This window comes from Microcebus murinus, chromosome 8 (genome assembly GCF_040939455.1).
Source record: "Microcebus murinus isolate Inina chromosome 8, M.murinus_Inina_mat1.0, whole genome shotgun sequence".
Lineage (NCBI taxonomy): Eukaryota > Metazoa > Chordata > Mammalia > Primates > Cheirogaleidae > Microcebus > Microcebus murinus.
The window spans coordinates 91,653,211-91,674,918 of record NC_134111.1 but is presented as its reverse complement, the minus strand read 5'-3'; the positions used below and the strand labels follow the sequence as shown (position 1 = coordinate 91,674,918).

The following is a 21,708-nucleotide window of genomic DNA, read 5'->3' as shown; positions in this document are numbered from 1 at the left end:
TTGTTAACCAAGTCCTGCTTGGAGGCCACTACTTAACAGAACAGCAGATATAGAAAAACTCAGATGCTAAGAAGGATTTTTCTTAGATTGGCAAGAAATTTGCCTTCTTATAAAGCTATCTGCTGCTCTTAGTTCTGCACTCTGAACAAAATAGAGTGAGGGCGCTCGTCTTCCACATGACAACTCTCCCTTCATTGAGGACCACCGTCATGGCCTGCTAAGCTAAGCTTCTCTTTGTTAAACATTCCCCACTCTCTTCCGCAGTTCCTCATAAGACATGGCCTGGGGGCTCAACCATCCTTGCTGCCCTCCCTCAGATTTTTGTCATTTGTCAATGTCCCTGTTAAAATGTGGACTCCGGAAGTGGACACTCAACTCCAGATGTGGGGCTGCAGATGCGGAGGACAGTAAGACTATCTCATCTCTTCATCTAGACACTGGAGTGGTTTCTGTGTTATAACCTAAAACTGCATCTGATTCGTCTTCTCTGTCCTATTGTTGACAAATGTTGTTGAGTTTTGCAACCACTAAACTTAACAGATCTTTTTTTTTTTTTTTGCATAGTGATATAAAGTCATAGCTTCTTTATCGTGAGCTTATATAATTGACATTTTAAAATTTTAAACCCAGGACTTCATGTTTATCTCAGTAAAAATTTCACTTGTAGGCTTTATTCCACTGTTCTAGTGCACCAAGATAATTTTAAGTCTGGTTCCTGCTCAGTGAATTAGCTATTCTTCTCAGTTTTGTATCCATCAAAGACAGGATAAAAATGCTTTTGATGTCATCTTAATCACTGATAACTGTGTCGAACCAGACAGAACCATTGTGCTCATTAAGATAGGAGATACGTCAACTCTCTTTCTAAAATCAAGATACACTACGGTGTTATCTACTCTATTATTCCACCAGACAACAATAGCAGTTAACAAGTATGCCTACTATGTGCCAGAAATTGCCTTTGTACCAGGATATGACTTGAATTTGGTGAAACAGTTCCGATGCCTAATAATCACCTCTTCCTTCTCTACATGTTCCCAAAGCTATCTGCTTAACAATCTGTAACAATTGTTGGGACATTTTTTTGCCAGAGATGATCATTAATTTTACTGGTTTATAGTTACTGTGGTCTAGCGTTTTTTTTACTTTTCTAATAACAAGATGCCATTTGTCATTTCCCAATTTCTTCATATCTCTTTCATTCTCAGGATGTCTCAAAGACTATCAACCATGATTCCTCAATGCCACCTGTAGGTTATTTTATTTTCTTGGCAGAGAGTTAGACTGTGCTTGGAGATTTATAGTTATTTAAAGTTGCTCCCTAATTTCTTCTTTCTTTTCTCCTATCCTGGAGAAATTGTTTCTGCCTTAGTCACCACCATAGCCTGGCTTCTAACACAGGGACTGATTTTTGACTGCTTAAATTTTCAATCTTTTTTTCCTTCCTTTCCGTTTCCAATTTGAAAGTCATTTTCTTCATCTCAGAAGAAAGAAGGGAAATAAAACTATGTAGGTCTTCTGCCTTCTCTCTTTTGATATTAATATTAAAGCATCTTTTCCCAGCCATGATCAATGAATGTATTCTTTGTTCGTTTTCTCCAGACAAAAGGTACACCTAGTTTTATATACACAATTTTCATCAAGACAATGAAACTAGATTCCAGGAAGAATCTTTCAGTTTCTACACCTGGGTTTACCAATAAATCATTTAGAGGCTTTGTATAACTGTTTATTCTTCTCTGTTCTGTGTTTCTAACTTATAAAAATGTAGTCCTATAAAATGAAAATTTTAAACAAATTGCATTTACATTTACTGTGGAAACATTCCATTGAATTTCCAATTTAGGACTGATGGTTTTTTTGTTGTTCCTTCTGCAGAGGCACATAATACTTTGACATTAACACATTTTGTTAAATGGACTAATAAAATATGAAAATCATGATTCATTTAATTATTTGCTCAATGTTTGTTTTGTTACCTATATTTCATATCTGCGTATGCCACAGTAGTTGGCAATAGTTGCATGGTTACAATGATCTAGGGTCATACATTAAAATCTTTTGTACAGCAATGCTACTGAGTCTCAGAGGAAAAGTTCTAAATAGATGCTTTTGAAGAAGAGGATGATAAATTGTTACTACCTGTGTTGCCAAAAGGTAAGTGATTATATATAATTGGATGAATCTTGAAAGGTACTGTAAGCTATGAGTTTAGTGTTCTGCATTTATAAATGTTACATCCACACTTAGATTGTATCTACTCACATAATGAGAAGGCAAACTGTGAAAGAGTAATTTGACTAATTCAGTCAAAATTATCATATCAATCATTTGAATATTTCAGAGGAAAGTTTTAAGTGCTTGGATTATTGAAATAATTACTTCATTTCTCCATTGCCTTTACACTGTGCATATGAAAAGATAATCTGATAGACTATTTTTTTGCTTTTTAGAAGAAGATAGTCATTTCAAATTGGGAACCTCCCAATATAATCTCTGAAAATCTTTCACAGTTTTGCATCTGGCTTCTTTTGATAATTATTATCTTCTCATTTTTATAGCAATTTTTCCAAAACAAAGAGCATCTTTTCCCAAAGTTATTCGTCAGTATAATGCAAATTAAAAATTGAAGCATAATATTATAGATTCTTTCCTTACAATATTGCAAAAACAGACTTGAATTGGATCATACTGACTTACTTAACTCAGTTAAAATTGGTATACATAAAAGAAGCTAGATACTGATGGCAATATTATTCATCTCTGAGGTTTACAATAACCTCAAATTATTTTGCTTGATTTGTTTTTCCACCAATAATTTAGTTTAATTTATCACTATACAAAATCTGAATAGGTTATTAAGATATTGAAATATATAATTCTTTTAGGAAACCTGTAATTCTGAGACTACTTATATTTCCACCCAATGAAAGATTTTGTTACAACCTGCAAGAGAATTTTCTAACCAAAAGATAGCAATGGATTGACTAATTAAAAATGCATCCATCTGTTGGGTTGCTTATTGCCTTGTTATTTGAAACATGCACACCTAAGTGGGTTGTTTTACTTATGAAGACCCTTTAACTGTGAGAGTTATGAATCCATAAGCTTGCATTCATAAACACAGTAAAGGTTAACCTTATAACAAAAGTTAAATATATTGAGCATTTTACATTGTTTAGTAGGTTTGAATTTTAAACAAGTAATTTTGAAAAACAGACCTTTTTTATACCAAATACAAAATAGGATTCAACTATTCTCCTTACAGAATTTTTATAGAAAATAAGGGGTTTACATACAAGAACAAGTTGTATATGACCTGTTCGATTTTACTTTGTTTATGAATAGTAGATAATTACTTTGATGTGATTGAATAGGAATCTTTATTCTTCCCCAAGGAAAAAATGTGGAAATTGCCATAACTAGAATAATGTTATTTTAGAGATGAGAAGGACCATCAAGATGATCTAGAATGAAAGCTAAGGGCTTAAAGAGATATAACTACTTGTCCAACACCAAACAATACAGAGTCCAGGGCTCTTGCTTTAAAATATGATGTTCTTTTCATTGTTTCACACGTTTTTGTAGTACCTTGAACTAAATTGTTTGATTTCTATGTTCTGCTTTGTTATATTATAAAGAGAATACACTTTCCATTCATTAAGATTGCATTATCTGTGCTTGGAAGAAAGTAATTTTGGCTGTTATCTGTGTTTCCATGTAAATTTCAGGTATCAGAAAGTGTGGCTCACACTTTGTGATAACGTGCACACACACAATCTGCAACAGATGAAGCCTAATGTACAAAATATCTTTTTATTTTTTTAGAGAGAGGGTCTCACTCTGTCACTCAGGGTGGAGTACAATAGCATGATCATAGCACACTGCAGCCTTGAACTCTGAATAGTTGGGAACACAGCCTCTGAATAGTTGGGAACACAGCCTCTAAATAGTTGGGAACACAGGTTCATGCCACCAAGGCTGGCTAATTTTTTTTTTTTTTTCAATTTTGAGGTCTCAAATTGCTGATCTCAAGCCAGCTTCCCATCTGGGCCTCCCAAAGTGCTGGGATTACAGAGGCATGATCTACTGCACCCAGCCCAAATATCTAAATACAACAACAGATTAATTTCTGCAAGCAATAGCACATGGGAAGATGAGTCCCTATGGACTAACAGTGCATTCCATCTCTGAGTTTAAGGCTAATGACAATGTGGAGAAAAGGGAACACTTTTACATTGTTGGTGGGAATGTGAAATAGTAGGGGCACTATTGAAAACTGTATGGAGGTTCCTCATAAAACTAAAATTAGAATTTCCTTATGATCCAGCAATCCCACTTCTTTCTGGGTATTTACCCAAAAGATTTGAAATCAGCATGTCAAAGAGATACATGCACTCCCGTGTTTATTGCAGCACTATTCACAAACACAAGTTTTGGAGTCAACCTGTGTCCATCAACAGGTGAATGGATAAAGAAAATGTGGTATATACACAAAGGAATGCTATTCAGCCTTATAAAAGAAGAAAATTCTATCAATTGTGACAACATATTTGGAATTGGAGAACATTATGCTAAGTGAAATAAGCCAGGGACAGAAAAATAAATACTACATGTTCTCACTCATATGTGGACTCCAAATCAATCAAACTCATAGAAGCATAGACTAGAATGGTGGTCACAGAGCCTGGGGGAGGGGTGGGGTGTTGGAAGAAATAAGGAGATGTTGGACAAATGGTACAAAATCTCAGTTAGATAGGAGGAATAAGGTTTTTTTTGTTTTTGTTTTTTAGAGCTATTGCACAGCATGGTTAATATAGTTGATAATAGGGTATTGTACATTTCAAAATTGCCAAGAGAGCAAATTTTAAATGTTCTCACTACAAAAAAATAAGTATTTGAGTTGATAGATATATTAAATAGCTTGACTTAATGATTCTATGTTGTATTCCTAAATCATAACATTGTATTGTACCACATAAATATATACAATTTTAAATTGTCCATTTACAATAAAAGAAAAAAGACAATGACAAATGGAAACAGTACTCTTTGGTAGAAAAGTACTTGTGAGGCTCTTTAAAAGTATCTTTCAATTCTATTAAATAATATAAATGTATGGTGTAATTTTATTTTATTTTTAAAATTTCAGAATATTATAGGGGTACAGATATTTTGGTTACATGAATTGCTTTTGTACAGTTTGAGTCAAAGCTATTAGTGTGTCCGTGTGTCCATCACCCAGATAGTGTACATTGCACACATTAGGAGTAAATTTACCCATCCCCTCCTCTCCCACAACCCACTTGAATTCTATTGAATTCAACTCCCATATGTGCACATGAGTGTTGATTGGTCTAATTTTTAAAAATGGTTTATTGCAAATATCTATGCACTTGCTTATCGAACAACAAATTAAGGTGCAATAATATTTACTGCAAACAATTATTTTTTGCCAGACACTCTGTTTATAGCTGCATATAGAGTGTCTTGACTTCTATATCAATTCTGAGTTAGAAACCACTATTAGCCCATCTTACAGGTGGAAAAACTGAAGCTCTCACTTAGGCATACATTTCCCTCCTAGAATGTAAAACATGTAAGGAGATTTACTGTGTGTGAGATGATCAGAGAACATGAGAACTGAGATGAGTTGAATTTGAGTGGTCAACTAGGGTCTCTCAAATGTCTCCCTTTCCTGTTTTTAGTCTTAAGCCACCTGAGTCACATTTGGATTTCAGTAAAGTTAGAAATCATCATGGGCAATCAAGGTTACTCTCAAATGGTCAAAAATTCCATCATTACATCTGTATATGACTCTATTATACCATATCCTTGAAAAAATAGATTTTTATACAATGCTTAATTTCAACAATATTTTTTAAGGTCAGCCAATTCTAATTTACCTTTGATTCCTAGAAAAAATGAGAACAAGCATAAAAATTTAAAAGTGCTAGTTTCTCTAAACCTCATTTTAATCCACAATTTGAAACCATCAAACTTTTAAGCACTGTTACTAACAGTGTGCTAAGCTATTTGTGTTTGTTTTGAGTTTTATTTCTTTTCTTTCTTTGTTGGGGGCATATAATCAGCTCAATGTCTGTGGCTTTGGGAGACAATTTTCAAGCTTCTGAAATCAAAAGTTGACTGCAATGACAATAGGTAATGTAATGAGATATTCTGTTTATAGAAGTAGGCACATTTGTCCAATATGGTATAACACAGGCCATTCATTCTGGTGTGGCAGCAAGTGAGTAATTGTGTGAAAATTAATATTTATTCCCCAAATGGCTATAATGAATGGGCCCCATAAAGAGAGTCCATGCAAATCCCATGTGATCACAGGAAAGAAGTCAATCTTCCAAGGCTTGGAGAAATTTTTCACCATCAGCTAGTTGAATTTTATTTTGTGGCTTAGTTATCTGCTAATCTTTTATGAATACATATGTAGGAAAATACTACTCCACACAGTATACATTCTGAAATTTATTTTTATGGTTATTATTTCCCTAATTAAATACACTGAACACACATGGAAATGTATGTTTCCCATGCTGAAGAAAGAATTAAAGACAAATTCAGTAATATGGACTTAGAAAAGAAAATCAACAACTTATTTTGAGTTTTAAAGAGCTAATTTTACACAAGTGCTGATTTTTAAAGAGTTTTTCTTTTCTTTAACAATCAACATACTTTCCTCTCCTCCTTATAATTTGCTTTTTTTCTGAGTTATAAGTGAAGAAGTATTACTTAGAAGGCATATTCTTTGGAAATAATGAATCTCAGTGACTTAGAAGAAGTATTTCTGGGATTGTGTGAATTTGTGCTCGTGTGTGCACATATGTGTGATATATGTACAGATAATTTCCAGGTACATTTTATATTGAAACACACCAAACCAACCCAAATTGAATTCTAAAGACCAATATTATTCTTGACATTATCTTACTAAGAAGACAATTTACTAAAAGCCTATGTCTATCCACAACCAAGTGTAATTTATTAGGGGTTTCCAGAGCTTTGAAATATTAATTCTGAGTACTATTTCATTTGTTCTCACCAATTTCATCATTTTGAAAATTAATCAACTGTCAAAAAAGTTGAACTCTAAGTAATATTAAGTTTAAATTATGCATGCATTTTATCAGACTCTGAAGAGCAAAACATATTACAGAATTATAAATAGGTAAATTATCTTTGAAGAAGAATCTGTGTAAGATGAGAATAATCAATAATATCGCTTTAATTTTAAAGTTAAAAGCTTTACTGTCTTTACAACACTGCAGTCCTGTGTGTGCGTGTCTATACACATATTTCCCAGATTTCTTTACATTTCTTAGACTTTTCCTATTTTTATACTACATATCAAAAAGAAAAACTATTTTTGAAGATTAACTGTGTTCAGAAAAAAAGAATCACAAAATTATTTTTTTGGTAATTATTAGCTTTGCACTTAATAGGTTGAAGGCACTGGTGAATCCAACATTTGCCAAACATTCCCCATGGATTTGCCAAGCATCTGTGTTAACATCCCAAATAAGCTCCAGGGTTATAAAGTTATTTGCTCAGGTTTATTGGCTACACTCTTGCTTCTGAATGACTACTGTTGCTGCCTCTCGCCTGGCTAAATGAGAAACTCAATTGTTACAAGGGAACACTGCTCCTAGACAGACAGCAAAACAGACAATTTATATAGGAAGATAAACTGTAATATTCAAATTTATATCATTCATAATTTTTACTTTACATAGATTTTTATCTTATCTCCAATAAGACAAAAATGGAAATAGAAACTACTAGAAAAACTATTGCTAATGTAAAAAGTAAATCTTCATGCATTATCAACTCACAACATATTAAATATTTTGGGTGACAAGTACCTTAATTAAAACAGATACAAATATATTTCATTGATAGTAACAAGGTAAAAATTAATCTGTTTATTTCTAGAGAATATCAGGGTTTCTGGTGATTTTAGTGTAAACTTGGCACATTTTGTTTAAAGATCCTGTAACTTTAGCTGATGAGGAATATGGAGTCAAATTGAAAAGACTCTATAATCAGAATGCAGATAACACTAAATTAAAACAAAATAATTAAAATAAGGCCTGTGTCTCAATTCAGGCTCTTTTTCTAGAGATCAAAACCTAATCTATGTCACGGACCTATCTGACTTTTCAGGGAAGTAGTATAATAGAAATATCTTAATAGTGTTTCTGCATATTATAGGATGCAACCTCCTTTCAATATTAAGACATTACGTTATACAGGGTGAAATCTGTACAAAGTAATAAGCAGAACATTCCTCCAGCTCCTCTCCAATTAGCAAAAACAAATGTTTCCAAGTAATTTAAGAAGAGATGTTAATACTTACAGATCAGCTAAGAGTCAGTCAATCCAAGAAAGGGAAAGCTAGACACATCTGATCACTCACACACTAGGAGAGAAGCTAGGATTATTCTTGGGCTGCAAACTCCCTTGCTTTATTCTTTGCCTCAACAAGTCTTGGAATGTTTGACTTCACAGGGTGATTTTACATTACACCGGTGCTGGGCTGCAGATGTGGGGGTTTGGTATATGTGTTTGCATTTTTGCGTGTATTTGAGAAAGCAGTTGCTGAAAAAGCTGTGCATCAAAACCCTCCTACCAGTATTCTCCCATCGCTAGCTTTCGAAGAATCCGTTGTGCTCCCCCCTCCTTTTTCCATCTAAATGTAGTGCGGGGCCTCAGGAGGCGGTGGCACACAAAGCTTCCATCCAAGGCTGTCACTTGACTGACAGCAAAAAGGTTGTGGGGAAATGGACAGCTGTGTGTAGGTGGACATGGAAAAAGCAGAGGACGGAGCAGATTAAATCAGAATACAGAAAGAGTAAGGTTCTAAATCACAGACCTTTCCCCTTCGAACTAACCATGGGAAGTATTCAAGTATAAGAGCTTTAAAGCCAGCTAATCTTTTTCTTAATTTAAGTCAGGTTTTTTTAAAACAAGTAGCCAAGTTTATAAATAGATGGCTATCTATATAACACATAAATACATATTGTAAAGTGGCAAAAGAAGTGTATTGCTAGAAAAAGCTAGAAGAGAGAAGACCCAAAGCATCCTGAATATCCTCATCACCTTTGCAGTTCACTGTGATTTTTACTTTTGCGGTGATTTCTGCATTGCAAATTTAGTTCAATGAGTAACTTAACCGGGGTGACCTGCTAAACAGTGTGGACACAGCCAGGCATTTATCAAAGTATTTTAACTTGCAACAATCCGAGTGAAAACTATACAAGTTTCAGATGAGAAAATAATGAGACACACAGAGGAAATGGGGTCCAGCTTTACAGAACAGCAGTAAACTGACCATTTAATGGAACAGACTTGATTAATTTCCTGCCGATGTTAAATTACCTCTGATAGGTGTCTAATGTAATATAAATAGGCAGGTTAAAGTTGTAGCAATGGGACCTTATTCTTAAAGTTAATATGTGTTGGAGTCCTTCTCATAATCATCTGTGCACATTTTGGTTCAATTTTTTTTTTTAATTCAGAGCAATAGGAAATGAAGGTGATACATACATAAAGGGTGGTTATACCACCCTTTATATACATGTTATCCCACGTGTTAATCCCAAATGTCAAAGTGAAGCATTAAATTCCAGGATATAAATTCTGTAATATTAATAATGTACACATATTTTGTAGGAGAAGGATTTATCCCAAACTGGGACAACCCAGCCTCCAATCCAGCTAGAGATGGTTAAAGGTATTCTTTTTAAAAGGCTAGTTTTATGTAGAGCCATAAATTTAAACGATAAATAGCATAGAAATATCATTCTCTGTATTGTAAGCCTGATTTTTAACTCCTTCATTGCCCAGCAAAAGAAAAACCTAGAGTGCACATACATACAGAGTTGAATACAAAGAAAAAAACAAATGGTTGAATTGATATACTTTACATGTCAGTTTGAGGCAAATGATCCGTTACTAACTGAATTTCTTTTTACCTTCCTACTTCAAATAACACATTGTTTGCCTGAATTAAGCCAGTTTATTTGTGTAGATATAATCAAGGTCTAAGGGAAAGTGATTCCACATATCACTAAGTTTAACAAGGCTGCTGAGTACATTTTAAAGTTGAATGACAAATATTTGTCTATAGACTCCCGAGTTAACACTTATTTTATATAAATTCTTCATTGTTCTTAAACATCGTATTCCTAGAAAGTCCTCAAATAATGCCAATTGTAACCAAACCATATTTATGAATCTCATTTTTATATTTCTTTATTTAGGGAGTTTATTTATATTCGATTGATTTTAATAAGGTTTCATTTATTTACAGTGAAGCCAAGTACTATATAATTTAGGGAAAAGCCTATTCTATGTCCATTGGAGTTTTGAGTGAGTTTTCTCTTTAGTCCATTTCAACAAATGGTCAAAAGTCATAATCTTTTGTAGGGAAAAGGCTTTTTTTATTTGCTTACTGGCACAAATAGTTAGGTTAAAGATCTAAAATATAAATATAATTTCAAAAAAATTTTCTTCTATAAGTACACTTATAAAATTTCATTATTGAAACAAGCATTTAAAGGATTTGTGTTGTACATAAAGAAATACATTTTCTGTCATTTTAGACATCTTTAGAATGTTCAGAGATCTTTAGAAATTGCAAAATAAATGTTTGAAACATAAGTGCTCTGCAAATGCTTTAGACTATGATGGGGGAAGGAAAAGTTAGGTTTCCAAACTTACATTACCATTATCTAGTAAATCATAAAATTATGTTCATGGTCATACTATTTTCTTACAACATTTCATTTTAATTGCACGCTGTTTTTCAAAGGCTGTTGCAGTACTTCTATAAATTGGTGCTGCTCTGACCAGATAGTTATTTTTCTCTTAGAAGTGACTAAAAGCATTGTCCTAGATTTATGTTATTCACATATATATTATCATTAGTTTTTCATCCTAAAACACCTATAATTCCAAAAGTTTTTTCGATAACTATAAATTTATCTAGCTATTAAATATTGAAGTATTTAAGAGCTAAAATATATAAGAGCTGTGACTTGTAGCTTTATGTTAGCTTTTTGAGTTAGAATGAATGAACCTTATTTCATAGCTGTGGTTTTGAAAGTATAAAGCATTTTATACTTCTTTTGGGGCCTGGCTTTCATTCCTAAAAATTCAAATATTTCTGGTGTTTAACTCATCTTCCCAAGGCAGCCAAAACCAGATTCAAATTATCTCCTCTAATTTCTCCTCCAGAAAGACTCACTGTGTTGGCAAAATGTTCCTTCCAGGGATACAGAACACTGAGCATCTTGGCATGTGTCAACGCTCTTTCCTCCCTTCCCTCTCAGGCCCCAGAACATACAAAAGTTTCTGATGGTTTCTGCCTAGCTCCCATATCCCCATGTACTGGGCATCATACATGGTCAGGGCTGAGAAGAAACCTGTAATGTCTTTCTTTACCACGTGGTGTTTGGTACATAGTAGGCATTTGAAAAATGTTCATTAAAATTGAATTAACTTCAAAGATGGCACCAAACAAAAAACTTTTCAGGAAATGTCTTGCCCACTTAAGAACTGAGACCTTCCTGTCCGCCCCTTTCCACCTCTGTCACTTGGAAGGCCTTTGGCTTTGTCTTACTCTCTCACCTTCCTGATCCACCAAAACCTGAGCTCTCTAGCCATTTCTCCCACTCTGGTGTAAAGAGCTCATAAGAGTCCAGCTTCTTATTTGCATAAGAAACAGCATGAAAGCCTTGACATCAAAGGCTGCAATCTTCAATTGGGTTTCCTGGAGGCTTCAGGAAGCCCACCAAATGTTGTGTCAGGCCACTATATTAAGATGGTAGCTTGTGGTAGGAGTGTTTTCTAACAAAGGCGGAAATTTCCTTAGGTGGAGCTTTGGTGATTTGTTATCACCTGCTTGTGGGACTTTTGATTCCTCACATCCTGTTTCACTTATTTTTGAAACTATTTATTTGAAGACAGGTCCAATCTCTAGGTTCAAATCCAGTTGAATCATCTAGGAATGTAAGAGTTGGATATAAGCTGTCATAAATCAATAATGAAAGAAAGGAAGAATTTAGAATTATGACCCTTCCCTACTCCAGGAGTTGATAAAATAAAGCTTTCTCTTCTTACAGAGCACAAAAGGTGAAGCACAGTGCTCGGTTTCCTAGTATAAGGGATAATTCAAGCCGAATAAATGATTTCTCCTTTAATTATGTTAATAGTTATTAATTACATATTATTTGAGGGGAATAACAGCTGTCTACCACATGGCAGATACTATATCGTGAGTTCTAAAAATTCATTCGATATTTAGAAGAATCATATAATGTTAGCTAGCTATGATTTACAGGCTAGAAAACCATATCCCAGAGAGCCTAAATAACTTACTCAAAGACATACAACTAGTAAAAGGCTAGCTAAAATATTAAACTGTGGTTGTCTGAGTTGAAAACCCTGGTTCTGGACAAGACAGGGAGTCACTGGAGCACTATGGACATGCTCCATTTTATTGATAAAAAGACTGATGTCCAAGGTAGTCCAGGTAAACTAGCTAGAAAATCTGCCATAGAGTCTAGAAAAAAGGAGAGTGGATTCATCTTCTCATTCTCACCTTCTCTATACATCCTCTTTATCAATGCTCATTTGTGCACAGGTGAAAGGTTGTTTTCTCATTGCTTTGGTGAAATTGGCCCTCCACTCAGAAGAGGAAACCCTGGGATGCTTGGTGCTATTTAAAAATGTGTTTTACAGATTAGAAATACCTCTGAAATTCAATCTTACTTCAACTCAGGATTCACAATGTACTTTGTAGCTCATGTTTTTGTGGTAGGCACTGTACAAAATAAGCATACCAATGTTTTCAAATTATTTATTATAATTAACCACTTTCATTAAGCTTATAAGCAGATATATTTTGACATGTCTCTTAGTGCATTCAAGTAACCCTGAATTCTTACAGCAGTGAGGGGCTTGTTTTACTTGAGTCGAGCTATTTTATTTTTAAAAGTAGGTGATTTTAGGTTATTTTTGAAAGTATGATATTCTATTGTACCCTTCTGATTCCACTGATTTATTGCAAACATTCCCCGACATTTGAAAATTCCAGGATATTTTCTGACAATGTGGGGGTTTTTCTGCACATTTTAGAATGTTTGCCCAATTCTTAGAAGGAATCATGTCTGTTAGGTTACAGTGGTTTTCTTGTAGGTAGTCACAATGGATTGAAGCATTTTCAGCAGCTTATTTCTGATCCACAGCCCAGAAATGCTTTACAGAGGAAGTTATAGTTCAGTTTTTCCAAGTTAGCATTTCCTGCTTCTTGGTTCTGCTGTTTATTGGGCTGCTTTGGGGCCCAAAATCAAAAATAGGAAGAAAAAAGGGAAAGTCAGGGAATGTACTCTAGCAAATGATGTCTTGTTCTCAGGCAACTGTGTCTGGAAAGACTTTGTTTAATATTCAATGTGCATATGCTAGGGGGGAAAATGGTACACATTTTAGAAATTTTATTGTTTTTAACAATGCTGGCAGTCAGTTTCCCATTTCAACCACAGATACAAGCAAAACTCAAGCTCCTGCAGAGCGGCAACCAGCATCTATTGTTTAAAATTGTTTTAAAAAGAATTCGATTGCTCTTTTCTCTTTTGAATCTGTGTGCCAAATGACAGGGACCGATATTCATCTTCTTTTACTGTAAAACTCAGAAAGACACATGAAAGAACCTAGAAATGCATTTCTTAAAGGGACTTAATGCAGTTATTTTAAATAATTTATACACACACACACACATATCCCCTGAGTGCACATTGTCTCCCCTTTTTACTTGTGTAAAATCAGTAGCTAAAATAACTGAAATCCACTTCTTAGGACGGTGACATTTGAGCAGGTCTTTCACCTAGAAACCGAAATGCCCAGCGCGGTGTGCACAAGCTGTCCCCCTGGGCCACCGACTCTCTCACAGCTACTCGCCGACCGCACTCCTCTCCTGTGAAAGTGAAAGTTGCCCATATTATTAGCCGGGTCTGAGTTTGCATAAGGAACCAAATGCAGCCCTCTGGCCAAGGGGGAAACCCGCTCTGCTGCGGAGGCCAAAGCCCTGAAACCGCGGCCAGGGACTGGCGACCCCCTCTCTCCTCCACGCCGTCCTACGCCCTGCAGCTACCCAGGCAAGCCCTCCCTCCAACATCGACTGGAAGGAGTTTCTCCTTGAAACGTTTTCCCGGTCCATCTTCCGCAATCCAGCTGGCGAGAGACTCTGCAGGCTCTCGAGACCTCTTAATTGCCGCCCGCCACCACCCCGCAGGAGAGGCCCTGATGCACGGGACCTGGGCGGGTGGATAAAAAGATTGCCCCGGCCAAGAACCACCCCTTAGCCCGGCTGCCGGTTGCGGTCTTTGTCCGCGCGCCCTTCCTCCGGGGCGCGCACTCCCGCGTCCGGCCGGCAGGTGGCGCGGTTGGTTCACGGTGAGCCACTGCCCCGGCTGGCCAGGCGCTTCCATGTCCCCGCGGTCGCCCTGCCGCTGGGACCCAGGCTCGCGCGGAAGCCCGGCCCTGTCCTCGAGGGAGCCAGTGGAGGGGAGGGCAGGGAGGCCTCGTCACTAAGAATTAGAGCACCGAGTCGCTTTGGGGACCGGTCCCCGGGACGCCGGCTTGAGCTGCCGTCGCCGGGCAGCGCTCAGGTGGCTGCGCCCGCGGCCCGGGCATCGGGGAACAGACCGCGGCGAGATGGTGCCAGCGCCCCGAGAGGTCGTCGGTGACACCCGCGGGGCCGGGGCGGGGGCAGCCGCGCGGGTGTCCGCGGGTCCCGCCGCTCACCGTCGTCCCCGGGGGCCGGGAGGGCTGTCCCGACCGGCGGAGGGAGCGATCGGAGCGCACGGCCGCGGCAGTCGCTCCGGGCAGGTCCGAGTCCCCGCGCGCGTGGTCCGTGCGGCTGCGGGTCCCCCCACTCACACCTCCGCCCTCCGCCCCTACCTCCCGCGGCCCGGAACTGCTAGGCCTGGTTCCAGAGATTGCCCTCGCCTGTACCCCGGAAAACGCGCAGTTGGCTCCCTGCGGCCGAGGCTGTCTCGGGGCGGGCGTCTTGCGAGCGGCGGGAGTCCCGTCCTGGGCCCGCGCAGGGCGCGCAAGGCGACCGCGCCAGTGGGGACGGTCCGGCTGCTAGAAAGTCATTTGTTCAGTCTCTGGAGACAAGGCCTGAGCCCTGCTGCGGACTGGACGTTGGGGACCCGGTGACCCCCCGCTCTCCAGCCGGCTGGGGAGCCAGGCAGGGAAGAAACGAGAGATCAAGCCACGAAACTCCCCGCAAGGAGCGGTTCGGACAGAGGAGCGCCGTGAAGACGCAGCAGGGCACGGCGGCAGCGGGCGGCGGTGGCGGGGCGAGTGCAGCCCGGGCCCGGCCGCGCGGGACGCAAACACTCGGCCCCCAGGCAGGAGCGACCGCAGAGGGGCAGGTCAACTTCACACTTATTTTATTTTAATAAAAGAGCTTTTCCTTCCATCTCGAACCTCCCGTGCCAACCTTTTCTCCGGCTCCCCCCAAGTCAATTCACAGCCTTTCGAAGCTCCCTAGGCCGTCCGGGGGCTCGACCCCGGAGGTGACATAAGGGACCCCGCCGGCCTCCGCCCGCGGGCGGGGGCGGGGGACCCGCAGCGCTCGCCCCCTTCTAGCCCCGGGAGACCGCGCGCCCCGCCGAGCCCGGAGGGGGCAGGACCTGGGGGCGGGCTCTGCGCGGGTGAGGCGGGGCCGCGGCCGCCCTGTCTGCGCCGCCATTGGCCGCGGGCCCCGGACTGGCGGGCTTACGTCACGGGCCGGGCCCACCCCCTTGGCAATGTCTTCAGTCTGCTGCACTCCTAACTTAAGCATTTATTCCACTGGGATAGAAGCGGCAGGAGCAGCGCTGGCACCAGCGAACCATGGCTGGGATTTTCTATTTCGTCCTCTTTTCGTTTCTTTTTGGGATTTGCGAAGCTGTCACTGGTTCCAGGGTGTACCCCGCAAATGAAGGTAGGAGTCGGGGGGCCTTTTAGCGGTCGAGGTCAGAGAGGGGACGATGCGTGGCCAATGGTCCACGGGAGCGCGAGGCCGGCTGGTATTGGGGAGACCCCCGGGCGAGAGGCGCGTCTCGACCCCAGAGAAGAGGGCCGCGAAGGAGAGCGGGGATCCGCGAAGGGGAGGCGGGGAACGACCGAGCGGCTTGCCCCTAGGCGGTGACCCAAGCAAGCGGGTCTACCCAAGTTTGTAACGAAAGGCCAAAGTTTATCTGCATCGGCCTGCGAAGCCCGCTTGAGGCTCCCCAAGGGGATGCACTGAAGCCAACACCAGGATTGGAAAGAAAAAAAAATTATGGACCAAGTCCTTCCCCCCACCAGCCCTGGGCGAAGGGGAAACGCAAGCCTGGAGCGGAGTGAAGGCTTGGTGCTCCAGTGTTTTAGCGAAAGCCGTCCAAGCTGTGGTTTCTGCAAAGTTTTCCGAGCTCTGCGCTTCCCGGGACCCGGCGGCGGGGCCTTCGCAGCGCAGCGGTCGTGGCGCCGCTCTCTGGGGGCCAGCGACCTGATTTCTAGCACCCAGAGTTAGACACCTTTCTCCTCGCCGAGCTCCGCGCCCTGGGGGTGTGATTGCGGGCTTATGGGGCCCTGAGCTCCTCAGATCACCTTGCGGATCTGGGGAACCCACCGGCAAGTTGAACGTAGTCGAGTTTTCGCTTTTCGCCCCAGAATTGTACACTGGGCTAGTTTGGAGGGAACATGCAGGATTGACCAGACCCGTCTGGGTGCGCAGTTTTCTGTGCGTCTATTCGGATGAGCTGGGAGGATTGTATGTGCCTGTGTGTCTGTGTGTGCGTACGTGTGGAGGGGGCGATGATCATTTAGTTTTTGACGAGTCCAAACAGAGGTTAGCTGTGTGTGCGTGTATATGTGTGTGAACGCGTGTATATGTGTGCGTGTGTGTGTGCATGTGTGTGTGCGTGTGTGTGTGCGAGCGCGCAAATGCGTGCATGTAGGTGCGCGAGTGCCAGCGTGGAAACGGACGCGGATAATTGTGTGTCCGTGAGCGAGTGTCCTGAATGTGTGCGCGTGTGTTCCGGCTCATGTTCATGTTCCGGCCTGTGTGCATCTAGCCTTGCATCCATCTCTCGGATTCTTACTCCCTCCCCACAAACATCCATCCATCCATCTGTCTATCCATCTATCTATGCATCTATCCATCCATCTATCCATCCATCCATCCATCCATACATCCATCCATCCATTCATCCATCGCTCCATCTCTCCGGGCATTCGTCCATTCATCCTTGTGTAATCTATCATTTTCCCTGTTCCGAAGGAGGGAGCCAAAAACCAACTTAGCCTTGGCTGGGCAGCCGGTACCCAGAACTCTCCAGACGGAGGCTTGGAGAGATTCATACACCTGCCTGCAGACACTGCTTAGGAGGGAGGAAAGGGGCGCTGCGCTCTCTCGCTCTCCGTGTCGCCCTCTCCCTCCGACGTAGCGTCTGGTGCCGTCTCGGCCGCCCCGCCGCCCCTCGGTCCCTAGGGTCATTCCCTTCAGCGGAATCCTGTGGATCCTGCGCTCTTCTGGCTGCTTCGCCCCACTTGTTAGGACGTCCCCTGAGACCTCTCTCGCCCCAGACGTAGAGACTGTTTTCTTTATTTTTGCCTCTTTTTTGCTTTTTCTATTGGAAGCAAAACTTGGGAGCCCCAGACAAAAAGCACTGTAAGGAGCTGTAGGCTAATGTTGAAAGAAGGGGGTGTCTATCCCCCTCCCCGACACCACCTCCCCCTTAAAAATTAATTCATTTTGTTGCTTTTTATTCCCATCACGTTTCCTTTTCTCCCTTTTACCCTCCCTTTCTACTCCCTCCCTTTTTTTGTAAATTGGGTCTTATTGTTCCCTTTGTGTCCCTAATCCACCTTACATAAATCCAAATGGATGTAGCTGGCTTTTCTCTAGGGACCGAGAAGAGAGAATGGGTGGGGGCGGCGGGGGGATGGGGGGCTCCAGGCGGGAGCGACCCGGGGAAGGCTCTACATTTTAAAATAATTAACAAATCCCGGGAATTCAGGCTCTTCAAGAAAACCAGCGGAAAGGGACTAAATTTTAGTTCCATTGACTTGGGGGTGAAATGAGAGGGGAGGTGGGCAAAATTGAGGGTCTGGGGGTAAGATTGAGAGTTGGGGTGCGCAACAGCAAGGATGGAGGCTTCCCATTCCCACCCCTCCCCCCGCACTGAGGAGCCAGCCTCCCTGATCAAATTAATAACCCAGTGGTTCCTTTGAGGTGGGCCTTTCGACCCCCAGGCCTGCAGATCTCGGTGGGAAAGGCAATGTGGAGAGGTTTCGAATGCATTGCGTCTCTTTCAATGTCGTCTGTACCTAGCATAGTTCCAGGCTAAGTTGGGTATGGCAGCTCGGTAGGCTTCCTCCCCCTTCCCCCTAAGCTTTGACGCACAGTCTTAGGTGTAGCACACGCACACTAAAACCATTAGGCAGCACTCCATGCCTAAAATTCAAACCAGTCATTTCCACAGGGCGGAGGAGTCTCGACTGTCCTCAAAAAGTCCTGGGAAAGAGAGATTACTTTAGTGCATTTGCATTCTAATTCTACACCTCTGGCATTATTATTCCTTTCTGAAACGTTGATATTTAAAAAAGCAGCGGATACCATATATAGAGACTATTTATTTGGAGGTGGAAAGAGAAAAAATGTTAAGGGAGGGAGCCGTTTTGTGACCCTTCAGATTCTCTCTGATAGGAGATAGAATTCACTTGTGGTTCTGTCACCATGATGAGTTATGTGATCATCTGAAACTTGCAAAAACAAATAATTCTAGTAGATACCAGACAGAGATGAATGCAACTTTTGCTCTGGAGTGTAACGGCCCTACGTAGATATATTTATTTTTTTCTGAATTGTACTTGAGATTCTCTATTCATCCTTTCTGGAAAATGAATCAACTGAGTCCTGGGATGGAATTTTAAATGCTGAGCAAGCTAAATAAACAAGAACCTGCAGACTTAAAGAGGAGAGAAGATCAAATGAGTAATGATTATTTACATAACTGAGACCAAGTTTAGGTTTTGATCAGAGTTGGATATGTGCAACCTCGGCACATATGGAAACGCTCAGGCAAATGGTTTTTGTATTATTGGCTTTTTTACAATTGGAAATTAATCTATTTTCTTTGTTTTTTTGCAGTTACTTTATTGGATTCCAGATCTGTTCAGGGAGAACTTGGATGGATAGCAAGCCCTCTGGAAGGAGGGGTAAGTTCTGAGTTGCTCTCTGATCCAAAGGGTAAAAAAAAAAAAAAAAAGAGTGATTAGCAACTTTCTGAGAGTCCTAATGGCTTGATTCTCCTTGATTGTGGAGTGGGGGTCAGATTTCTGCTGTGGCCTATGAAGTGAATTACGCTTTGTTGGAGAAATCCTATACTCCCTTTGGATGGCTCTGTCATGGAAGAACTAGAAACCAAAAGGGCAGAAAGGAGTTTCAAAATTAGGAGATTGGTGGAGGCATAGATTTAGATGCCTATTTAAAACTAAAATACCCACAGGAAATACGATCCGCAGACCAAATTAGAATTTATACCTATTACTGTGACGGCCATGAAGTCCTGATGGGGTTAATTTTAGAGCAATTGTTCCGCTTCCAGATGAGAAAACTGAATAAATAAGGATACCAGAGAGAAAACCTTTCTAATTGTACCTGAATAAGCAGCAGGGAGGCTCCTTAGCTTGCTATCACAACCTTAAATCAGCTACTGTTCTCTTTTGCACACTGAGAGAAAGCCACACGAACTTGTGTCAGGGGCGTACTGTAATGCAGAAAATCCCAAAGCTTGTGCCTTTGTTGGTATTAAATGCGAAAAGTTTAAGTGTTTGGAATCCTTGGGGCTCCAGGAGGCTGGATTATAAAGTATGAGCACATCACTGTGCATGTCTTCTTGGATTTGTAGCATTTACCAGCACTGCCCCCATGGGAAGATTCAGAGAATATTACTAGGTCAATGGCCACATTCTCCTACTGCCCTTAACAACAAATCAGAAAGAATCAACTTTGGAAAGAAATCAGTACAACATGTGACCAATTTCTGCCAAATTGAAATAACTCTCGAATTCTTTAAAAATTAAGTAAATCATCCTTCCTTCACATGCTTCATAGTTTGTGACTGAGTCAGTTGATTAAAAACAATGGGGATAGGAGATTAGGAGTCTTACTAAGCGAAACTTGTAATGCTAGCACCCAGCATGGTGCTCCGTGTCCATCCATTGGATAAATAATAAAGGATTAAAAAAATAAAGATTCATAGAAACTGTTATAGAGGATGTGTTTCAGAGATAAAACTAGGCAAGAAAACAGTCATGAAAATAAAGAATTTTAGGCTGTCTTGTTCCAAGGCAGGTTTTGTAATCCATCTGGAATAAAACAAAGATTGCCCTGCCTTCCTGTTTTTCTGCCTGAACTTGACTGCCATTGGGTTTGGTCTCTGCTGAAAAATTCTAGCCTGCCCTGAAAACCATTTTTTTTTAAGGGATGGGGGAGAGTGATTGGCAGGCCTCTGGCAGTGTAGACAGGCTGTATTCACCACTGATCGCAAGCAATTGCCCTCATCCTTTGAATGTGAAGAAAGGTACAGCTTTATCTTGGTGAGAGTCAGACTCATTGTTAATCCTATACCCTGGAAAGGTCACTGATTCCCAGGCTACACCAGTGGTATTGCTTGGGAGGTGAAAGTGTATTAGAGCTGCTAGCAAAACACAGGATGGAGGGTACCAGTACTTAATAAATTTAATGAGCCTGTTTTTTTCTTAGGTTCTTAGGTTCTGGTGGCTCTTGGGCTTAAAGAGGGAATACATCTAGTACAATTTTGAACCTGACTTGTTTCATTAAATATACATGTGACCTATATAAAAGCAAATAGTGACACATTTTAGGGTATAGTGTGGTCTATCTAATTTCTGGAAGGCTGATATTGCAATTTAATATGCTGTAGACAATTTTTCCCCCCTCTGCAGAACTGCTGAAAGAGCTCCTGGTCACTTTTTCTAGACACAAACTTCTTTTGGTTGTCGTGAAGTCTATTAAAAAATACTATGCATAGCTGATTGTATACAACCCAGAACTTTTTATGGGCTGGATATAGGCAATCTTTTTTTTCCTTTTCCTTAAATATTAGGTGTATAACATTTTACATATTATTTTAAGAGGTTAGAAATGAAATTTTATTTGTCTATAAAAAGTTAGCCATTCCAAAATACATAATAGCCATTGAGAAATTGTGTGTCTGATTTTAAAATTTGATTTCTAGATTTTATAATTGAAGGGGACTTTTTCAAACTTAGAGTGAAGGAATGAATTGAGTATTTACCACCAAGAGGTGGATTGATTGTCTTTAGAAAGTTCTTTCTAGCTGAGGGTAAAAGCATACTGAGTCTTTTGATTATTCTGAAATCTCTACTTGTAGTTATAATATTTCATGTCTTTTTTTTGGCTGAAAACTTGGGTAGTAGATTGATAATGACATTTATTAGTTGTTATTATTGCTATTTTTAAAACGAAAAAGAAACCTGATTTGACAAGTACTACCAAGTAAATATTGAAGAAACAGAGACAGCTGACTGTAAGAGCAACTAAACAGGACATGAGAATAGGGGAAAGCGATAGCTCCTGTTGGCAACACTGTAGCAAAAGCTGCTGAC

At 40.4% G+C, this 21,708-nt stretch overlaps 1 protein-coding gene across 2 annotated transcripts in view; it reads left to right on the top strand.

The window, feature by feature from the left end:
- The first annotated feature begins 15,856 nt into the window (after nucleotides 1-15,856).
- The window catches only part of EPHA4 (EPH receptor A4), a 136,560-nt gene continuing 130,708 nt past the window's right edge, over nucleotides 15,857-21,708 (top strand). For both annotated transcript variants that reach the window (XM_012741936.2, XM_012741937.2), the window contains exons 1-2: nucleotides 15,857-16,012; nucleotides 19,205-19,272. In XM_012741936.2, coding sequence (XP_012597390.2) covers nucleotides 15,922-16,012; nucleotides 19,205-19,272 — 159 coding nt within the window. In that variant the 5' untranslated portion in view covers nucleotides 15,857-15,921. The remainder of the gene's footprint in view (nucleotides 16,013-19,204; nucleotides 19,273-21,708) is intronic.